Here is an 18,551-nt window from a genome sequence, read left to right on the forward strand (position 1 = left end):
TCACCCCAAAGAGAAACCCCGCACCCATTAGTTCCCTCTACTAGTCTACTTTCTGTCTCTACAGACTTGCTTGTTTTGGACATTTCACGTAAATAGAATCGTACAATATATTGTCCTCTGTGTCTGGCTTCTTTCACAATGTTTTCAAGAATCATCCATGTTGTTTCTTTGGTTTTAACGTTTAAAGCTAGTTTACCTTTTTTTTTTTAATGTTAACCTTTAATACCAAGAGAAGCAGAAGAGCACGGTGACCAATCCAACAAACAAAATCAACACGCATTTATGGAGACTTACTGTGTGCCAGGCATGGAGCCAGGAGCTGGGCTCCAGTTGTGAACCATACAAACATCCCCATCTTCCCTGACCTCATATGCTGTTGTGAGGATTAAACGAATTCATTCTTGTCAAGCGCTTAGAGCAATCAGGGTGTGTTACCCATTATTGCTGCTATGGCAAGAAGTTCAAACAGAAGGGTATGATGTGAAAAGTGAAGTCTTCCTTCCTCCTCCACATGCAAGTCCCACTCCGCAGGGGTGTAACTGCTCTCAACTGTTTCTGCTCTATCCTTCTAGAAATATTCTCTGCATACCCACACACATACACATGACATACAGACTATAGTGAAGCTTGCCTTTTCACTTGACAAAACACCCTAGGCATCCTTCCTTGTCACAAAATCGAGGATATAGTCTGTCCTTTTAAACTGTTGCATGGTATTCCAGGGGTAGTTTGACAATGTCATTAACCAGCCTTTGAGAAACCTTTGGGCTGTTTTCAATCTTCCACTAGTATAAATAATGCCACAACAGACATCCCTGTCCATATGTATTTGAGCCTACATGCAAATATTCTGTAGATAATAATCCTCAAAGTAAAATTTTGGGACCAAAAGGTGTATGCATTAAACTTTTTCATAAATATCGCCAAGTGTTCTCCTGACACGGCAGTGGACACACCTGCAGTGTGAGAGCCATCCATCTCCCCACATGGCGGACATCATTAGGTATTAGCAAGCTTCTTCATCTCTGCTAATCTGAGAAGTGAAAGATATTCTTTTGTAGTTATTTGAATTTGCATCTTCCTAAATATTGAAGGAGGCTGAACATCTTTTCATGTGTTTAAGGACCATTGTACTTCTGTATCCTTAGCCCATGTTTGCAGGAAAGGATACACATTAAATGGGTGTTCAAAATACGTGGCATTTTTGTAGAAGTAGAAAAGTGGCAGCCCCTGGAATTATTCCATCTCAGGTCACACGGCCACTTGCTGGAGAGGTGGTAGAGGAGTTTTCATTTCATGGGGAAGTGGAACTTATAACCTGCATATTTCAGACTATATTGAAAGTTTCCTGAATTCTAATGCATTTTTAGTTTTCTACACATCACTACAATGTTTTTCTTAGCGAAAAAGTTTGGGGGATGACTATTTCATTTTTCTTTGATTTCTGCCACTTATAATTGTGCCTTTAATATTTTTTCCATTGTACATGGTTTTGACTTGTTATAAGGTTTGATTTTTACCCATTTTTATGACTCCTACAGATTGTGAACTGTATCAGCTGGGATTCTTTGGGATGCAGTTCATAGGACTTAGGCTAAAAGGGGACAGTGTTGGCTCACATAGCTGGAAGATCCAGGGGGTATGAGCTTGGGGCATGGCTGGATCAGTTCCTCAAATTACGTCCTCAGGAATCTCTCTCTGTCTTTGTTTCTGCACCCTGCTTTTCTCTGTGTTGGCCTCGTCACTGGGGAGCCTGTTCCCTCCTGGTGGCAAAATTGTCTCCAGTATCCCAGGTCTGTGTTCTTCTACCTTTAGGAATACGATGAGAAGGAGACCACCCCTTTTGAGCTCACACACCTTTCCAGCAAAAGTGGGAAGAGTTTTCATTGGCTGATCATAGGTTACATGCCATCTCTTACCCAATCCCTGTGGCCAGGGTGATTCAGTGTTCTCATTGACCAGGCCTGACTCACATGGCCATTCTTGGACCGCTTGGTTTCATCAGCCCCTTAGGAAACAGGAATAGTTTTCATTGGCCCAGCTTAGGTAATAGGACCATCCCTGACCCAGTGTTCTGATTGGCCAGGTTTAGATCATGTGGCCACCTTGGCCCTCTAGGTTTTATCAGTTCCTCAAGAAGTTCAGGACCTGAGAGTGGATTTTCAGGTGCTGCAAAGGAAGGAACGGATGTTAGGCAGGCAAAACCAACCGCTCTGCACTACAGAACCTCCCAACAAAAGTCTTAATTTGGTTCTTAAGTTTCCAGCTTTGGGTTTCAGTCTTTTGCTGTAATCTGTTACCACTTAATTTCATTATTTTGTTTTCTTTTCTAGACTTCCCCCATCTGTTTAGAATCACACAATACATAAAATTTGGGGGGGGGGAAGATCCTACTAACCTAGATATCTTCGGTAAAACATAAAGTCTCACTTCAACGTGCCTCCGGATCCCACACTGCAAAGGGGACTTCAACTATAATTTGGTGTGCATCCTTCTAGGTCTCTTTCTATGTGTTAATAGATGTACCTATATGGATTACCAATGGTTTCATTTTCTTTGTATTTCATGCTTAATTTAAATTCTTGAATAAATAAATATCATGGTCCAGACATCAAAAACTATATAAAAAATCCTATGTGAAAAGTCTCTCCTTCATCCCTGTCCCCATTCACTAAATTCTCATCCCCCCAATAGGTACCATCTGTTATTAATTTCTTGTTTATTCCAGGGAATTTTTATGCATGTGTAATCCACTACAAATATCTATTCATAAGTATGTTCTCAAATTGTTTTCCTCTTAACAGTAAATCTTGGGTATTATTCAATACTGATGTGGATTTGTTTAACCGTTTCAATCTTGACGAGCATCGAGGTTGTTTCCATTTTTTTTTCCCCGTTATAAGCTCTGCTATGATGAGGTCTTTGGACAAACATCTCTGCTATGGTGACCATCCTCAGACAAACATCTTTGTGCGTATGTGCCAGTGTTTCTTTTTTTTGTTAATTTAGTTTTATTAGTATTATTTATTTTATTTTTGGCTGCGTGGGGTCTTCGTTGCTGTGCATGGGCTTTCTCTAGTTGCAGCGAGTGGGGACTACTCTTCATTGTGGTGTGCGGGCTTCTCATTGCGGTGGCTTCTCTTGTTGTGGAGCACGGGCTCTAGGCGCGGGCTTCAGTAGTTGTGGCATGCGGGCTCAGTCGTTGTGGCTCGCGGGCTCCAGAGCGCGGGCACAGTAGTTGTGGCACACAGGCTTAGTTGCTCCACAGCATGTGGGATCTTCCCGGACCAGGGCTCGAACCCATGTCCCCTGCACTGGCAGGCAGATTCTTAACCACTGTGCCACCCGGGAAGTCCCTGTGCCAGTGTTTCTTTAAATACATTCCTAGAAGTGCAAGTGCCAGTGCTGGATCAAAGCATTTTGACACATGTTGCATTTTGATAGGACCTGCCAAACTGCCTTCCAAAAAGGCTCTACTAATTTACGCCACCACTGACAGTGGCTGAGTGTGCCCATCTCCCTGTATCTTTGCCAACACTAGATATTATTGATCTTTTAAATTTTTGCCAATCTGATGAATAGAAAAGGATACCTTGTTTTAATCTGTATTATCCTGCTGATTAGTGAGACTGGGAATCTTTTCGTGCGCTTATTTTTTCTTCTTTGTGTTGCCTGTTCACATCTAATGCCCATTTCTCTTTTGGGTGATCTCTCTTTGCTGATGTCATTCATTTGTGCGTTGAACAAACCGCAATTGAAGGCCTGTTACATGCTGGACACTGTTCTAGGCACTTGGGAATACAGAGGTGAATTGACACAGCCTCTGCCCTCATGAAGCTAACATTCCAGAAGCAGGAGACCAATTAAAAAAGGCTTCACAAGTAAAGACAGTTATCGGATGGTGGTTAAGTGCTGCAGAGACAAAGGAAGCAGGATAAAAGGGAATTCTTTTACTGTTAAAGAAACTAGTGCCTTGCTCTAACACATACTATTTTTCCAGCTTGTTATTTGCCTTTAACTAATCTAGAAATTTAGGTTGTTGCAAAAGTATTTTTTTTAAAACAAAAGTATTTTTTGTGGCCAAATTTATAAATCTTTCCCTTTACGGTTTATGTGCTTGGAAAGATTTTCTCCATCCCAAGATTATAAAAGCATTTGACCCGGTTTCCTTAGTATGCCTTATGGATTTACTTATTCCACTTAAGTCTTTAATCCATCTGGAATTATTTTCAGCATAAAGAGTGAGGAAGGGATCCAGCTAAATTGGTCAGCGACTTGGCCCCTGACCATTCATTGAATAACCCATCCTTTCCTCGGAGGTTGGAAATGGCATCTATAAACTGTATGAATTCTCCTGTGTATTTGGGTCTGCTTTTCCACTTTCTGTCTATCCCTGTGGCACATCAACCATTATAGCTTTGTATTGATTTTTGATATTTGGAAAGGTTGACTCTTTGGACAAATTACCTAACTTTTCTGGGCCTCAGTTTCCTCCTCTGTAACATAGGGATACCACCAACCTCGAAGGGTTTTTCTGAGAACTAATGAACTAATGGGCCACTTTAGTCCAGGGGGTCAGGAAAGACTCTTTGAAAAGGTAACAGCTAAGCTGAAATCTGATTGACTGGGAAGAGCATGGCTGGTAGAGGGAATAGTTATGGCAGAGGCCTTGAGACAGGAACTAGCTTAGTGGGTTGCAGGATCAGAGAGGAGGGCAGCGCTTCTGGAAGGAATTGGGCCAGGGGAGAGTGGAATAGTGGCCTCGACCAGGGGTTTGGCTGTCACCATAAAGGTACTGGAGAGCCACAGCGGGATCAGGAGGGAGGGTGGGGCCTGCTGACCCTACCCTTGTCCCTACAGTCGATGGAGTCTCAAGTGGAGGAGTGGTACCGCGAGGTGGGAGAGTTGCAGGCGCAGACGGCGGCGCTGCCGCTGGAGCCGGCGAGCAAGGAGCTGGTGGGCGAGCGGCAGAACGCGGTGGGCGAGCGCCTGGTGCGTCTGCTCGAGCCGCTGCAGGAGCGCCGCCGCCTGCTGCTCGCCTCCAAGGAGCTGCACCAGGTGGCGCACGACGTCGAGGACGAGCTGGTGAGGATCCGCGCGGGGATCTGGGGTGGGAGGGGTGTGCGAGGGTGGGGCGGGGCATGAGGCCAGAGGCGGGCCAGCGGGCAGAGGGGGTGGAGACTGGGATGGGGGCGGGGCCATGGGACTTAGGAGGGTTCAAGGGTGGAGATGGCTGAGGGACCTATCCACTAATAAGCAGATAGACTCAGTCATTCAGTCCTTAACTTTTTCACTTACTTATTCACTCATTAATTCACTCTTCCACATTTCATTAACACTTTCAATCACTCATTGATTTATTCATGAAGTTATTGATTTATTCATCCACTCATCCTTTATTCATTCTTTCACTCATTTATTTATTATTCACTTACTCACTTGTCACTAATCCATTCATTTCCTCATTCACTAATTTGCTCATTCAGACTTGTCCTAAGTCAGTGACAACCCAGTGTGGTTAGGAATGTGATGGGGAAGCAGGGGGCTGTGAAAGCCGGGAGGAGGCATCTGGCCAAGTTCAAGAGTCAGGGAGAGTTTCCTGGAGGAGGGGATGTCTGAGCTGAGACGTGAAGGAAGAGTACATTTGAGGGAGCCTGCTGAGGGAGTGGGAGGGGAATTCCAGGAAGCAAGACCTGCCTGTGCAAAGGCCAGAGGTAAGCATGAGCCTGGCTCGAGTGCAGAGAGCAAGACAGAACATGTCCAGAGAGGAGGCTGAAGACGTGAGCAGACTTTTAGGCGAGGAAGGGGCTTGGATGCCGGGGAGACTTGGATGCTTACAGCTTAGTTGGGAGGGAGGGGTCCTTGCGCTGCTCCCTGTGTCCTTCCCTTCACCTTATCCCTGATTCCTCTCCAGGCATGGGTCCAGGAGCGGCTGCCACTGGCCATGCAGACAGAGCGAGGCAGTGGTTTGCAGGCCGTCCAGCAGTACATCAAAAAGAACCAGGTGAGCAGAGCCACGGCAAGGGAGTGGGTTAGGACACATTTGGATACAAATGATAGAAAACAGCTCAAGGTGGTTAAAACCAAAGAGGGGAATTTATAGGCTCTTGTAACTGGGGAGACCGTGGACCGCAGATAGATGCATTAGGTGCTTCCAAGATGTCATGAATCTCTCATTTCCATTTTTTTTTTCCTGTTAGCTTTGTTCTCAGGCCAGCTCTCCTCTCCTGCTGGTAAAAGAACTCCAACAGATTCAAGTTTATATCCCACCAGTAAAACCGAAGAGAATTTTTCTCTCTCAGTAATTTCAGCAGTAGTCCCAGGAATAACTCTTTTGGACTCAACTTGAATCACATGTCCACACTGAACTAATCATGGTGGCCAGGGATTTAGACAGCTCTGAATGGCCTGGTCTGGACTAAGGGCTCGCCCTTGGAACCTGTAGGTGGGGTCAGCCTTAACTTTATCTGGGCTGAGATGGAGACAAGGGGATTCCCCACATGAAAATTAGGGTCCTGTGACTAGAAGTAAGGACACTGGCTACTGGGCCATGAAAAAGAAAACAACAAACCAACAAGAACCGCAGACACCTATAGGGAGAGAGGACAGAGATAATCGGAGGGCTGACACCTACACCGAGCACAGTGGGGGGCTTCTGAGCTGCTAAAAATCTCTGGACCTTTATTTACTTCCCTGAGACTCAATTTCCACATCTAAATAAGTAGAGACTTGGTCTAGAGCCGTGGTTCTCCAGTTGCTTAGGGAACCCTTTTGCAGAGGAACTCAATTGCAGAGGAACCCTTTGATCAAAGCCACTCTCTCACCAAAGCCCAAAGTAAGACATATATAAGAGGGGTAATAATAATACAGTGATGGGACCTCCCTGGTGGTCCAGTGGTTAAGACTCTACGCTCCAAGAGGGAGGGGATATGGGGATATATGTATACGTATAGCTGATTCACTTTGTTATACAGCAGAAACTAACACACCATTGTAAAGCAATTATACTCCAATAAAGATGTTAAAAAAAAACAACTCCCATCCCCCCCCCAAAAAAGACTCTACGCTTCCACTGTAGGGGCACGCACAGGTTCGATCCCTGGTCGGGGGAACTAATATCCCGAATGCCACGTGGCATGGCCAAAAAAAAAAAAAATAATGATAACAATAATAGTAATACATTGATTAAAGACTTACTCTGTGTCAAATACTGTCCTAGGGGGTTATATCAGTTATTTAATTTAATCTCCACAATAACCCTGTGAGGTAGGTATTGTCATTACCACCTTTTATTTTTAAAAAAATCTAAGTTGGGAGAATAGGGCATTGAAGGATGGTGGGAAGGTGAGTACAGAAATTATTTTGGAAAGATTCGTGATTATGCTGCACTTGGTGGAATTCTTTAAGAGGCTGGAGTTTTGCTTTGAGTTTTGTTTTTCTATCTTGATGAAAATACTCCTGGCTGTCAACAGTGTTGGGAACAAACAAAACTGGCCCATCGTTTTCACAGTTGAGGAAACTGATCAAGTGCACTTAATGCTTAAAATTGGGGGAGCTCAGCTGTGTGTGTGAGAGAGTGTTGGCTACACAGGGGCTGTTAAACACATACTAGCCGCTGGTGTTGACTGAGCACCTACTGCCTGCCGGACACGGTTCTAAGTGCTCCACAGTACAGCAACCCCACAAGGTAGATATTAGGGGGCCGCCACTAGCCATGTGCCTTCAGCAAGTTCCTCAACCTCCCTGTGCCTCAGTTTCCTCATCTGTAAAATGAGAATGAGAATGATGTCTGGCTCCTGGCGTTGGAGTGAGGAGTAAATGAGTGGCTGCAGGGAATTCCCTGGCAGTGCAGTGATTAGGGCTCTGCGCTTCCCCCGCGAACCGCTCCATGCCATGAGGTGTGGCAGGAAAAAAAAAAAAAGAGTGGCTACATTATGCAAAGCCCTTACTTAGCAAAGTGTCTGGCAGGCACTTGGTGTTGGCTATTATTATTAACTCCATTTACCAGTTGGGGAACCGAGGCATAGGAGAGGTTAACTAAAGTACTCAGCAATTACAGAGCTGGTGGAGAGAACCTTCTGGGGGTGACAGAAGAATTCTGTATCCTGATCTGGGTACACAGGTGTATAATGTGTAAAAATGTGTCGAGCTGTACCCCTAAGATTTGTGCACTTCACTGTATGTAAATGATATGCATGTAAATGATACCTGTGTTTAGGTCTTTGTTGCAACCATTAGGGGGGTAATCTTGCAATCATCGGGCATCTTGTTTGAGAGCAGAGTCTCTGGATCCAGCCTCCTGTGTTCAAATCCTGTCACCCCCTTACTAGCTGCTTGTTCTCTGGCAACATACGTCACCTCTCCGTGCCTGTTTTCCCACCTGCAACGTGGCGGGGGGATGGGTGAGCGAGGAACCGCAAAATGCTTAAGTGGTACCCGGCACGTGGTGGGCCATCTGCGGCTGTTTGTTATCCTCTCCTGGGCGGCGCCAGTCGTGGAGGCGCCCTCTGAACGCTCCTCTCCACTCCCACCCCCAGGGCCTGCGGCGGGAGATCCAGGCGCACGGGACGCGCCTGGAGGAGGTGCTGGAGCGCGCGGGCGCCCTGGCGTCGCTGCGCAGCCCCGAAGCTGAGGCCGTGCGCCGCGGCCAAGAGCAGCTGCAGAGCGCCTGGGCCGGACTGCGGGAGGCGGCCGAGCGGCGGCAGCAGGTGCTGGACGCCGCCTTCCAAGTGGAGCAGTATTACTTCGACGTGGCCGAGGTGGAGGCGTGGCTGGGCGAGCAGGAGCTGCTCATGATGAGTGAGGACAAGGGCAAGGTGCGCCCGGGCTGGGGGTGCGGGGGGGCCTGGGGGCGCTGGAGCCCGGGGCCGGCCCCTGCCTCCTCATCGCGGGCGCCGTGTGCCCCCAGGACGAACAGAGTACCCTGCAGCTGCTCAAGAAGCACCTGCAGCTGGAGCAGGGCGTGGAGAACTACGAGGAAAGCATCGCGCAGCTGTCGCGCCAGTGCCGGGCGCTGCTGGAGATGGGGCACCCGGACAGGTGGGCGGGCGGGGGATCGGGGCCACGCAAGGGTGCGGGGCCGGTTCTTAGGGAATGATCCAGCAGGATCTGGAGCTTCGCTGTTGGAAATTGGGGCAAGGCCAGGATTGGACATTGGGGTGGGGGTGGGGTCCCTCACTGCCCCGGGCTGGTGCTTTCGGATTTTGGCAAGTGGCTGGGGGCCGGGAAGAGAGGAGCGCTGCGCAGGGATGTTTGAGGGGGTGGGGCCGGGAGCACTAGGATTTGAGTGTAGGGGAGGGGGGTGATGTCTAGGTCTGAGGGGAGAAGTAAGAGCTCAGGACAGAGAAGGGTCCTCTCCCTAGGACAGAAAAGCCTGGAGCATTGGGATTGGGCATGGCCTGAGACCTCTTGGACAGCGGGTCATATGGCCTCCCTGAGTTTAAGTGCAGGGCCCACATCTAGGAGGCTGGGCCGAGGGGTGAGATCTGAGACAGAGGCACAGAGCTAGACCTCTGTCCGCCTGAGCCTGGAGACTGGGACTGGAGGTGAGGTGGGTTGTCTGGGGACCCAAGTAGGGGGTCTGGAGTCCCACTCAGGTCGCTGGAGGGGCCAAGTGTGGGACCACAGACTGGAAGGCTGGGAGGGGGTGAGAGGGGGTGATGAGCTTAGGAAAGCAGAATTTTCCCTGAGCGCTGAGATGCAAGTGCTGGGTTGGCTGCATCCAAGGCTTGCAGAACAGAGTCCCGCATGAAGGAGTCTGACGGGACTCAACCTTGCCTGAAGGGTTGCACAGCTCTGCCCTGAGCTGGGGCGGGGGGTGGCAGGGGGTCAGAGCTCTGTGCTGGAAGTCTCAGGGGGCTCCATCCCTGCCCCTGCCTGTCCCCCAGCAGCGAGCAGATCAGCCGGCGGCAGTCTCAGGTGGACCGCCTGTACGTGGCACTCAAGGAGCTGGGCGAGGAACGCAGGGTGGGCCTGGAGCAGCAGTACTGGCTGTACCAGCTCAGCCGCCAGGTGGACGAGCTCGAGCACTGGATCGCAGAGAAGGAGGTGGTAGCTGGCTCACCTGAGCTCGGCCAGGACTTTGAGCACGTCACGGTGAGCAGCATTAGGAAGGAGCAATGATCCAGTGGCCGCTGTGTCTGCTACTAAGGTTCTCTGGGCCTCAGTTTCCCCATCCATCATAGGAGAATTGTAATAGCACCACCGCATGGCTCTGTTGAGACACAGATGGATTAATATAATGTAAAGCCCTTAGGACAGTACCGAGCACACACAGGGCCTAACACAGTGTTAGTTATTACTCTTGTTGTCTTATTTTTATTCTTGCTGTTACTATTATCGCTACAGAATGAGCGCTCAGTAAGTGTTGGGTATTTTTTGTTGATTGTCATCATTAGTGTTGTTGCTGTTCTCACCTGCCACAAGATGGTGGGCTGGAGGGGGCTGGCGTGTACGGCACCTTTGCCCACGCTGGGGCCCCCATTTCCTGGTGGCAGGTGCTGCAGGAGAAATTCTCGGAGTTCGCCAGTGAGACCGGCACGGCAGGGCGGGAGCGGCTGGCAGCAGTGAACCAGATGGTGGACGAGCTGATCGAGGGCGGCCACACGGCGGCGGCCACCATGGCTGAGTGGAAGGACGGGCTGAACGAGGCCTGGGCCGAGCTTCTGGAGCTAATGGGCACACGGGCCCAGCTGCTGGCCGCCTCTCGGGAGCTGCACAAGTTCTTCAGCGATGCCCGAGAGCTTCAAGGACAGATCGAGGAGAAGCGGAGGCGACTGCCTCGCCTGACCACCCCGCCTGAGCCGAGGCCCAGCGCCGGCTCCATGCAGCGGACCCTGCGCGCCTTTGAACATGACCTGCAGCTCCTCGTGTCCCAGGTGGGGAGCTGGCGGCCAGGAGGGACAGGTGGGAGGGCCTGGACAGTGTGACCAACGGATGGGAGCAGCAGAGCAGGCAAAAATCAGGCTGTGGACCACATTGAAATTAGATGGTGGGATAGATAGAAAACAGACCACGGAACAGGGAGAAATCACATGATGTGGCAGGTGGAAAACGGACTGATGGCATGCTGCATAGACTCAGACGGTGACGGAAGAAAAGTGGTATAGCATGCCTGATAGAAATTAGACAGTGTTTCCAGTGGAGATTGGGCAGGGGTTCTCCTAGAAACTGTTACCCAAATCCAGATGGAGAGTCTAAAAGGAATTGCGAGGGCATTGAGAGAAATTTGGCTGTGGGGCAGATAGAAATCAGGCAGCAGGTCTCTGACAGAAATCACATGATTTTCCTCGAAGCAATTTGGTGGGTTTGGATTTAATGAATGGAAATCAGAGCTAATAAGAATCAGGCAGTGGGTCTGATAGGAATTAGGAGGTGGATCTGAGACGTCAGATGGAAATGAAGCTGTGGGCCTAATAGGACTCAAGCAGTAGAACCGAAGGAAATTGGGTTGCAGGTCTAATGGAAGGTAGAAATTGGATAGTTATTGTATATGCATCGTACAGACGACTGTTAGAAATCAGGCAGAGAGACTGATAGTGGTTACATGGTGGGTCTGATACAAGTATGGTGGTCCCGCCAAAAGAAATCAGGTGGTTGAGCTCATGGAGCGTGAGCAGTGGGTCTAACACACACAGCAGAACCAACGGAAATTGGGCAGGAGACCTGATAGTAATTGGAGAGCGATTCTGAAGGAAATTGGGTAGTAGGGAGTGGGTCTGAAAAAAATTGAGTGGAAAATATTGGACAGCATGTCTAATAGATGTCAGGGTGGAGGAAGGGTTTCCTGAAAGAAACAAGATAGAGGTGGGCCTGAAAAAATGAGGTGGCAGACCCAATAGAAATAGAGCTCTCAGACTAAAAGAAATCAGATAGTAGACTGAAAGAAACCTGATGGTAGGTGTAAAAGAAGTCAGAATGCAGGTAAGTCAAAGAAACATCAGGCAGCAGACATGAGAGAAATACGGTAGTGGGTTTAAAAGAAGTCAGAAAGTGGGAAAGTCAAAAAGAAATCAGGCAGCGGATAGGAATGAAACCCAGTTGGAATCTCAAGGGTGCAGGCTCCTTACTTCTTTAGGCTCTGCACCCAGCCAGCAGATGGGGGAAAGAGAGGGTGGAGCCTGGACCCCGTGGAGGGCTGGTGCTCGACCTGGCATGCCCCTCAGGTACGGCAGCTCCAGGAGGGGGCAGCCCAGCTGCGGACGGTGTACGCGGGCGAGTACGCGGAGGCCATCGCCAGCCGGGAGCAGGAGGTGCTGCTGGGCTGGAAGGAGCTGCTGGCAGCCTGCGAGGATGCCCGCCTGCACGTGAGCTCCACGGCTGACGCCCTGCGATTCCACAGCCAGGCCCGTGACCTGCTCTCCTGGATGGATGGCATCGCCGGCCAGATTGGGGCAGCTGACAAGCCCAGGTGCCCCTCATCCCACCTCGGGCTTCTTACCTGCCTTTGGGCAGCAACCCCCAGCCCATCAGCAGTCCCCTTCCCATAAAAAAAATCACAATAGCCAATACCTGTGTAGCACCTCTGCCTACCATGCACTGTTCTACATGCTTCTTGTGTTTTAAGACCCCTTGTCAGGCCTGGCATTGGGGCTCAGAGCACAGTGCATCCTCCTGCCTTTGTGGAGGGGTCGCAGCATGGGATGGGCTGACTCAAGATAGGGACAGGGAGGTGTACTGGAGGCTTAACCTAGTAGGCACTGATTTATTGCTCACATAACAGTTCGATATAAGTATCCAGCAGAAGCCTGTCCCATGGTGATCGGGAGCCAGTGTTCTTCCATCATCAGCCCTGGGGTGATTTGCTGGACCTTCTGCATCCAGCTACAGATGAGAAAAAGAAAGCGGGAGGATACCGTGGGAGCTTTTAGGGATTAAACCTGCACTCACGTTCTGTTGGCTCAGCGGTCCCAACCTATCTGCCAAGGAGGCTGGGAAATGTTAGCCCAGCAGTGTGTCCAGGGAAACAAGGGCCTGGAGAGTGGTGGATACGTAACATTGTTTTTGTGAACTGTGGGCCCTTGAGCCTGCATTCGTTTACTCAGCAAATATTTATTGATGCCTACTGTATGCCAGATGGTGAGCAAGGCCCAGCCCCTGCCCTGATGCAGCTTACATTCTGAGGGAGGAAGCAGGCAACAGATAAGTAAATAAACAAACACGTAATGTTATTTCAGAGAGTAATAAAAGAAAAATAGAGCAAGGTAAGAGGAAGTGAAGTGATCGTGAGTTGGGTAAAGTTCTGGGGGGAAGGGTCTTCCAGGTGGAGGGATCAGCAAGTGCAAAGGCCCTGAAGTAGGCTGTCGTTAAACATGTTTCAGCAAAGGCTAGGTGGTCCTTGTGGCTGGATGGAGTGAGATGGGAGCCATGGGGGAGCTTAGGGCAGGGGAGTGATGTGATATGATATACATTTGAGAAAGATCACTCCAGGTACCTGTGACAAATAGATGATGGAGAGCCAGGGTGGAAGCAGGCCAGTCAGTAGGCTGCCGCCATCATCCAAGTGAGAGGTGATGTCGGCTTGGCCCAGTGTGGCCGTTGAAGAAATGTGGCAGCATGATTGATTTTAGGAATTGAAAAAATATTTTCATTATGGAAAATTTCAACTCTACACAGATGTAGCAGTAACACATAGGGAACCCACGTGTGTACAGTGAACACCTGGCCCATCTTCATCTATACACTCCCCCACGTCCCCTCCACCCTTGACGGAGTTATTTTAAAACAAATCTCAGATTTCGTATCATTTCACAGAGTATGTTTTCAAGTTATAAATGTCCAGTCTTGACTGATGGATTAGCTTAAGGGGCTGAGGGAAAAAGAGGAGTCACGGATGAATGATGGGTGAATTTACTGAGGTAGACATTTTCGGGGAGGGTACATTTGGGAGATAGGGGAGAATCAGGGAGATTGTTCTAGGCATACTAAGTCTTAGGTAGGAATCATTACAATGTGGGACCATCAGAAATAAATTTGGACATATTAAGTCTTTTTTTTTTTTTTTTTCCTGCATCGTGTGGCTTGTGGGATCCTAGTTCCCTAACCAGGGATCGAACCCAGGCCCTCAGCAGTGAAAGCGTGGAGTCCTAACCACTGGACCACCAGAGAAGTCCCTGGACATATTAAGACTTATAAAGCTACACTTGTTGACTGACAGAACCTTCAGAAATTTGGAATTTGCTTTGACCGTATAACAGCTTAGAACGGCACTGTCCAATAGTTAAACAATGCAGGCCACAGATGTGAGCCACATATATAACTTAAGATTTTCTTGGGCTTCCCTGGTGGCGCAGTGGTTGAGAGTCCGCCTGCCGATGCGGGTGACACGGGTTCGTGCCCCGGTCTGGGAGGATCCCACATGCCGCGGAGCGGCTGGGCCCGTGAGCCATGGCCGCTGGGCCTGCGCGTCCGGAGCCCGTGCTCCGCAACGGGAGAGGCCGCAGCAGTGGGAGGCCTGCGTACCGCAAAAAAAAAAAAAAAAAAAAAAAAAAAGATTTTCTTGTAACCACATTAGAAAAAGTAAAGAGAAGCAAGTGAAAATTAATTTTAGTAATTCATTTTATTTAACCCATTATACCCCAAATATTGTTACTTCAACATGTAGTCAAAATTATTGAGATAATTTTACCTTCTTCTTTATACTAAATCTTCAAAATATGGTGTCTACTTTACACTTGAACACATCTCAAGTCAGACCAGCCACATTTCAAGTGTTCACCTGCCACACATGTCTAGTGGTTACCATATGGGACAGCACAGACTTAGGTTAGAATCATTGGCTAGTGGAAGCTTCAGAAGTATAGCTTTAGAAAATTAGAAAAATTGGATCTTGAAATTCTAGGTTAGAATCACCAAAGTGGGACATTTTAGCCCTCTGGGAAAGTTGAAATCAGTGAAGAAGATTGGCCCTTCAGAACTTGATCATGGGAGGGGGGTGTCCCAAGGCGGTGTGGAATCCCAGCCTCAGGGATTTGGGTTCATCAGGAGCTGTGTACGTGGAGGGGTGGGGGAGGTCGAGGGAGGCGGCCCATGGCTCAGATTCCTATCCACCACCCACTGTAGGGACGTGTCATCGGTGGAGGTGCTCATGAACTACCACCAGGGCCTGAAGACTGAGCTGGAGGCACGGGTGCCCGAGCTGACAGCCTGCCAGGAGCTGGGGCGCTCTCTGCTGCTCAACAGGAGTGCCGTGGCTGATGAGGTGGGAGGGGAGCAGGGGTCTCCCTCTGCCATCTGTGCCCATCGGGGTGGGAGCCACCCCTGACGCCTCTCCCTACCCACCCGCCACTCCCAGATCCAGGCACAGCTGGACAAGCTGGGAACCAGGAAGGAGGAGGTGTCGGACAAGTGGGACCGCCATTGGGAGTGGCTGCAGCAGAGTGAGTGGGGCCCCGGACACACGTGGCTCAAGGGCACAGGGATATGCCCCGGCGTGTCAGGAAAAGCCCAGAGGGTGACAGTCATGCTTTGCACACCCCATGGGTCCTCCGCAGCAAACATGAAGGCCTGGGAGGGTGGACAAGGGGGCTGCCCCATCATTGACTCCCTGATGGCAGACACCTAGGGGAGAAGCTGGTGCCCTCGGAAATAGCCCCCGCCTCTCTCCTTCCTGCAGAGCCCAGAGCGGTCAGGGCTGGGAAACCAGAGGGGGTGTGGAAGGCCAGAAAAAATAGCCAGTGCCCCTGTGAAGGGCCCACAGGTGCCCCCAGCACCCTTACCCCAAATGTCTCTCCTCAGTGCTGGAAGTGCACCAGTTTGCCCAGGAGGCAGTGGTGGCTGATGCCTGGCTGACGGCCCAGGAGCCGCTCCTGCAGAGCCGGGAGCTGGGGAGCAGCGTGGACGAGGTGGAGCAGCTTATCCGGCGACACGAGGCCTTCCGCAAAGCGGCTGCGGCCTGGGAAGAAAGGTTCAGCTCTCTACGGCGCCTGACCACGGTCAGCACCCCATTTCCTGCCCCAGCGCCCCTCCCACGGCTCCACACCCATCTCTCTGTATGAGACAAACACACGGGCTCAGCGCTGTGTTGAGTGAGAGCCGGGACACACCCTCATTGGGCTCCCAGTCCTTGGGGGGACGGGGGTGGGGGGAGAGGGTTGAAGGGGGTAGGGGACAGACCTGTCACCTGTCACCAATGACAGTCCCGGGCTAGGATGGGGGAAGCACAGGGGGACATGAGAGCCCAGAAACACTTGTCTTGGCCTGGGGGAGTCTGATCTGAGACTTGAAAAATGAGGAGAAGAGACCATTGTAATTAAAAGTCTTAAGGTCTGGAAGGAAGGAGGCAATGGGGGGGGGCAGAAAGGCACCTAGAGAAAGTGATGATTTAGCCAGTTCTTAAAGGAACCCTAGGTGTTTGCAGGAGAAGATAGGAATTAAGCTCCTGGCAGAGACAGGCCTGGACAACCTTGCTTTTTCACTAATAACTAATAAACTAGGTGGTGAGGCAGACGACCCAGAGCCACCTTCCCAGGCTCCGACCCCACCCCGCCTTTCCGCCTGAGCCTGGCCCCTCTGTCCCCAGATCGAGAAACTCAAGGCAGAACAGAGCAAGCAGCCACCCACCCCCCTACTGGGGCGCAAGTTCTTTGGAGACCCTACGGAACTGGCGGCCAAGGCTGCGCCCCTGCTGCGACCAGGGGGCTATGAGAGGGGCTTGGAGCCCCTGGCCCGCCGGGCCTCAGACACGCTCTCGGCCGAGGTGCGGACCCGGGTGGGGTACGTGCGCCAGGAGCTCAAGCCGGAGCGCCTCCAGCCGCGCATCGACCGGCTGCCGGAGGTCCCGGCGAGGGTGGAGCCCACGGCCCTGCCGGCTGCAGCAGAGGACGCCGCGGAGACCCCTGGGGTCCCCGCGGCAGCGGAGCAGGTCCGGCCGCGGCCAGAGCGCCAGGAGTCCGCTGATCGCGCGGAGGAGCTGCCCAGGAGGCGGCGGCAGGAGCGGCAGGAATCGGCCGAGCAATCTGAGGAGGCTGCGCGGAGGCGGCGGCCAGAGCGGCCGGAGTCAACGGAACATGAGGTGGCACACAGCCTTACCCTGGGCCGCTACGAGCAGATGGAGAGGCGGCGCGAGCGGCGGGAGCGGCGGTTGGAGCGGCAGGAGTCCAGCGAACAGGAGATGCCCACCAGAGGAGACCTGGCCAAGGGGTGAGGCCCCATGTGCCCAGGGAGTGGAGACAGGGGGACACGGAGAGCTCCTGGAGCCACACAGGCCCAGCGGAGAGGGCTTCCGGGCTCAGAACTGCCTAGGGAGGGAGATACATTTGTGGCACTCATTCTGTAGAGATGTAAACTGAGGCTGGAAGAGGTTGGGAGTCGTTCCCACTATCCCACAGTGGCAGTGGCTTCCTCCAGGTGCAGGTTCTCTGCTACTGAGTTTCTGACCCCTGCATCAAATCCCCTGGATGACCCTGGGCAGGGATTTTATTCTCTCTGCATCTCAGTTTCTCCACTGGGCTAATGGTGGAACCATCACCTCCCTGATTGGAGTTAAGACCCTTTATCACAGTCTCTCTCAATCTTATAAACTGGGTGCTGTAATCATATCCATTTTATGGATGGAGCAACTGAGGCTCACAGAGGGCAAGTCACTCAGCTTGGGTGAAGCATGACTGGAACCCAGGCCTTTCAGAATCCTGAGTGTGTTGTGCACATCACTTCAACCAGCTGTGTCCCCAGAAAGAGGCCTTTGGTCAAATACGTTTCAGTGACAATGACTTCCTGACCCCTTTTAATTTTGTATTTCGTGAACATTGGCTGAGTGCCCACTCTGTGTGTGGTATGTGCTGGGGAGAGCAATGACCCAACCAGCTCCAGCCCTGCTTTCATGGGGCTCACAGTCCAGTGGGGGAAACAGACTTGTCACCAGAGAGTGTGACCCAGAATGATCAGGGCTGGGATGGGGGAAGTCCAGGGAGCTTGAAAGCTTAGGGGGTGGGTGGAAAAAGGCAACAGTATGTTCAAAGGCTTGAAGGCACCAGTTTGCATTTTGGTCTCTGTGTTGCTTAAAACTCAAGAGGGGAGAGAGGTTCCATCTTCCATTTGGCAGACATGTGCTGAGCACCTGTGGTATGTAAGGCAGACATCTGAGACAGGCAGCTGCAGAAGTGGACAGGGACCTGGCATCTCAGGCTAAGAGGTTGAGGCTCCTCTGGCCAGCCAGGCTGGTCTCTGGGAGAAGGCATCCCAGTTCCATTGGGTCTTTCTGTGCCCACCCCCCCACCCCCAGGAAGGCCACCCTGGCTGACATTGTGGAGCAGCTGCAGGAGAAGGAGGCAGGCCCAGGGCTCCCTGTTGGGGTAAGTTGAGCCTCGGTGTGGGTGGGGGTATGGGGGCCCCTCTCCTCAGAACCGGAGTCAGAATCCCAAAAACACCAGTGCTTAGCCCTGCCCCCCTATCTGAACCCTGCAGAGGCTCTCAGGGGATGGAGAGGGCTCCCAGATGCCTCCCACAATCTGAAATTTTCTCCCTTAGAAAGATGAGGCCACCGACCTAAGAGACTCCTACCGCCCTACACACACACACACACACACACACACACACACACACACACACACACA

At 51.1% G+C, this 18,551-nt stretch overlaps 1 protein-coding gene across 1 annotated transcript in view; it reads left to right on the plus strand.

The window, feature by feature from the left end:
• The window catches only part of SPTBN4 (spectrin beta, non-erythrocytic 4), a 72,775-nt gene that overhangs the window by 49,675 nt on the left and 4,549 nt on the right, over positions 1–18,551 (plus strand). Inside the window, exons 21-32 of the mRNA XM_029210638.1 lie at positions 4,861–5,085; positions 5,915–6,004; positions 8,538–8,816; positions 8,909–9,039; positions 9,891–10,095; positions 10,497–10,877; positions 12,165–12,409; positions 15,061–15,199; positions 15,293–15,377; positions 15,736–15,932; positions 16,520–17,139; positions 18,221–18,290. Of these exons, the coding sequence (XP_029066471.1) occupies positions 4,861–5,085; positions 5,915–6,004; positions 8,538–8,816; positions 8,909–9,039; positions 9,891–10,095; positions 10,497–10,877; positions 12,165–12,409; positions 15,061–15,199; positions 15,293–15,377; positions 15,736–15,932; positions 16,520–17,139; positions 18,221–18,290 (2,667 nt within the window). The remainder of the gene's footprint in view (positions 1–4,860; positions 5,086–5,914; positions 6,005–8,537; positions 8,817–8,908; positions 9,040–9,890; positions 10,096–10,496; positions 10,878–12,164; positions 12,410–15,060; positions 15,200–15,292; positions 15,378–15,735; positions 15,933–16,519; positions 17,140–18,220; positions 18,291–18,551) is intronic.

This window comes from Monodon monoceros, unplaced genomic scaffold (assembly GCF_005190385.1).
Source record: "Monodon monoceros isolate NGI ecotype Baffin Bay Population unplaced genomic scaffold, NGI_Narwhal_1 Super_Scaffold_10, whole genome shotgun sequence".
Taxonomy (NCBI): domain Eukaryota; kingdom Metazoa; phylum Chordata; class Mammalia; order Artiodactyla; family Monodontidae; genus Monodon; species Monodon monoceros.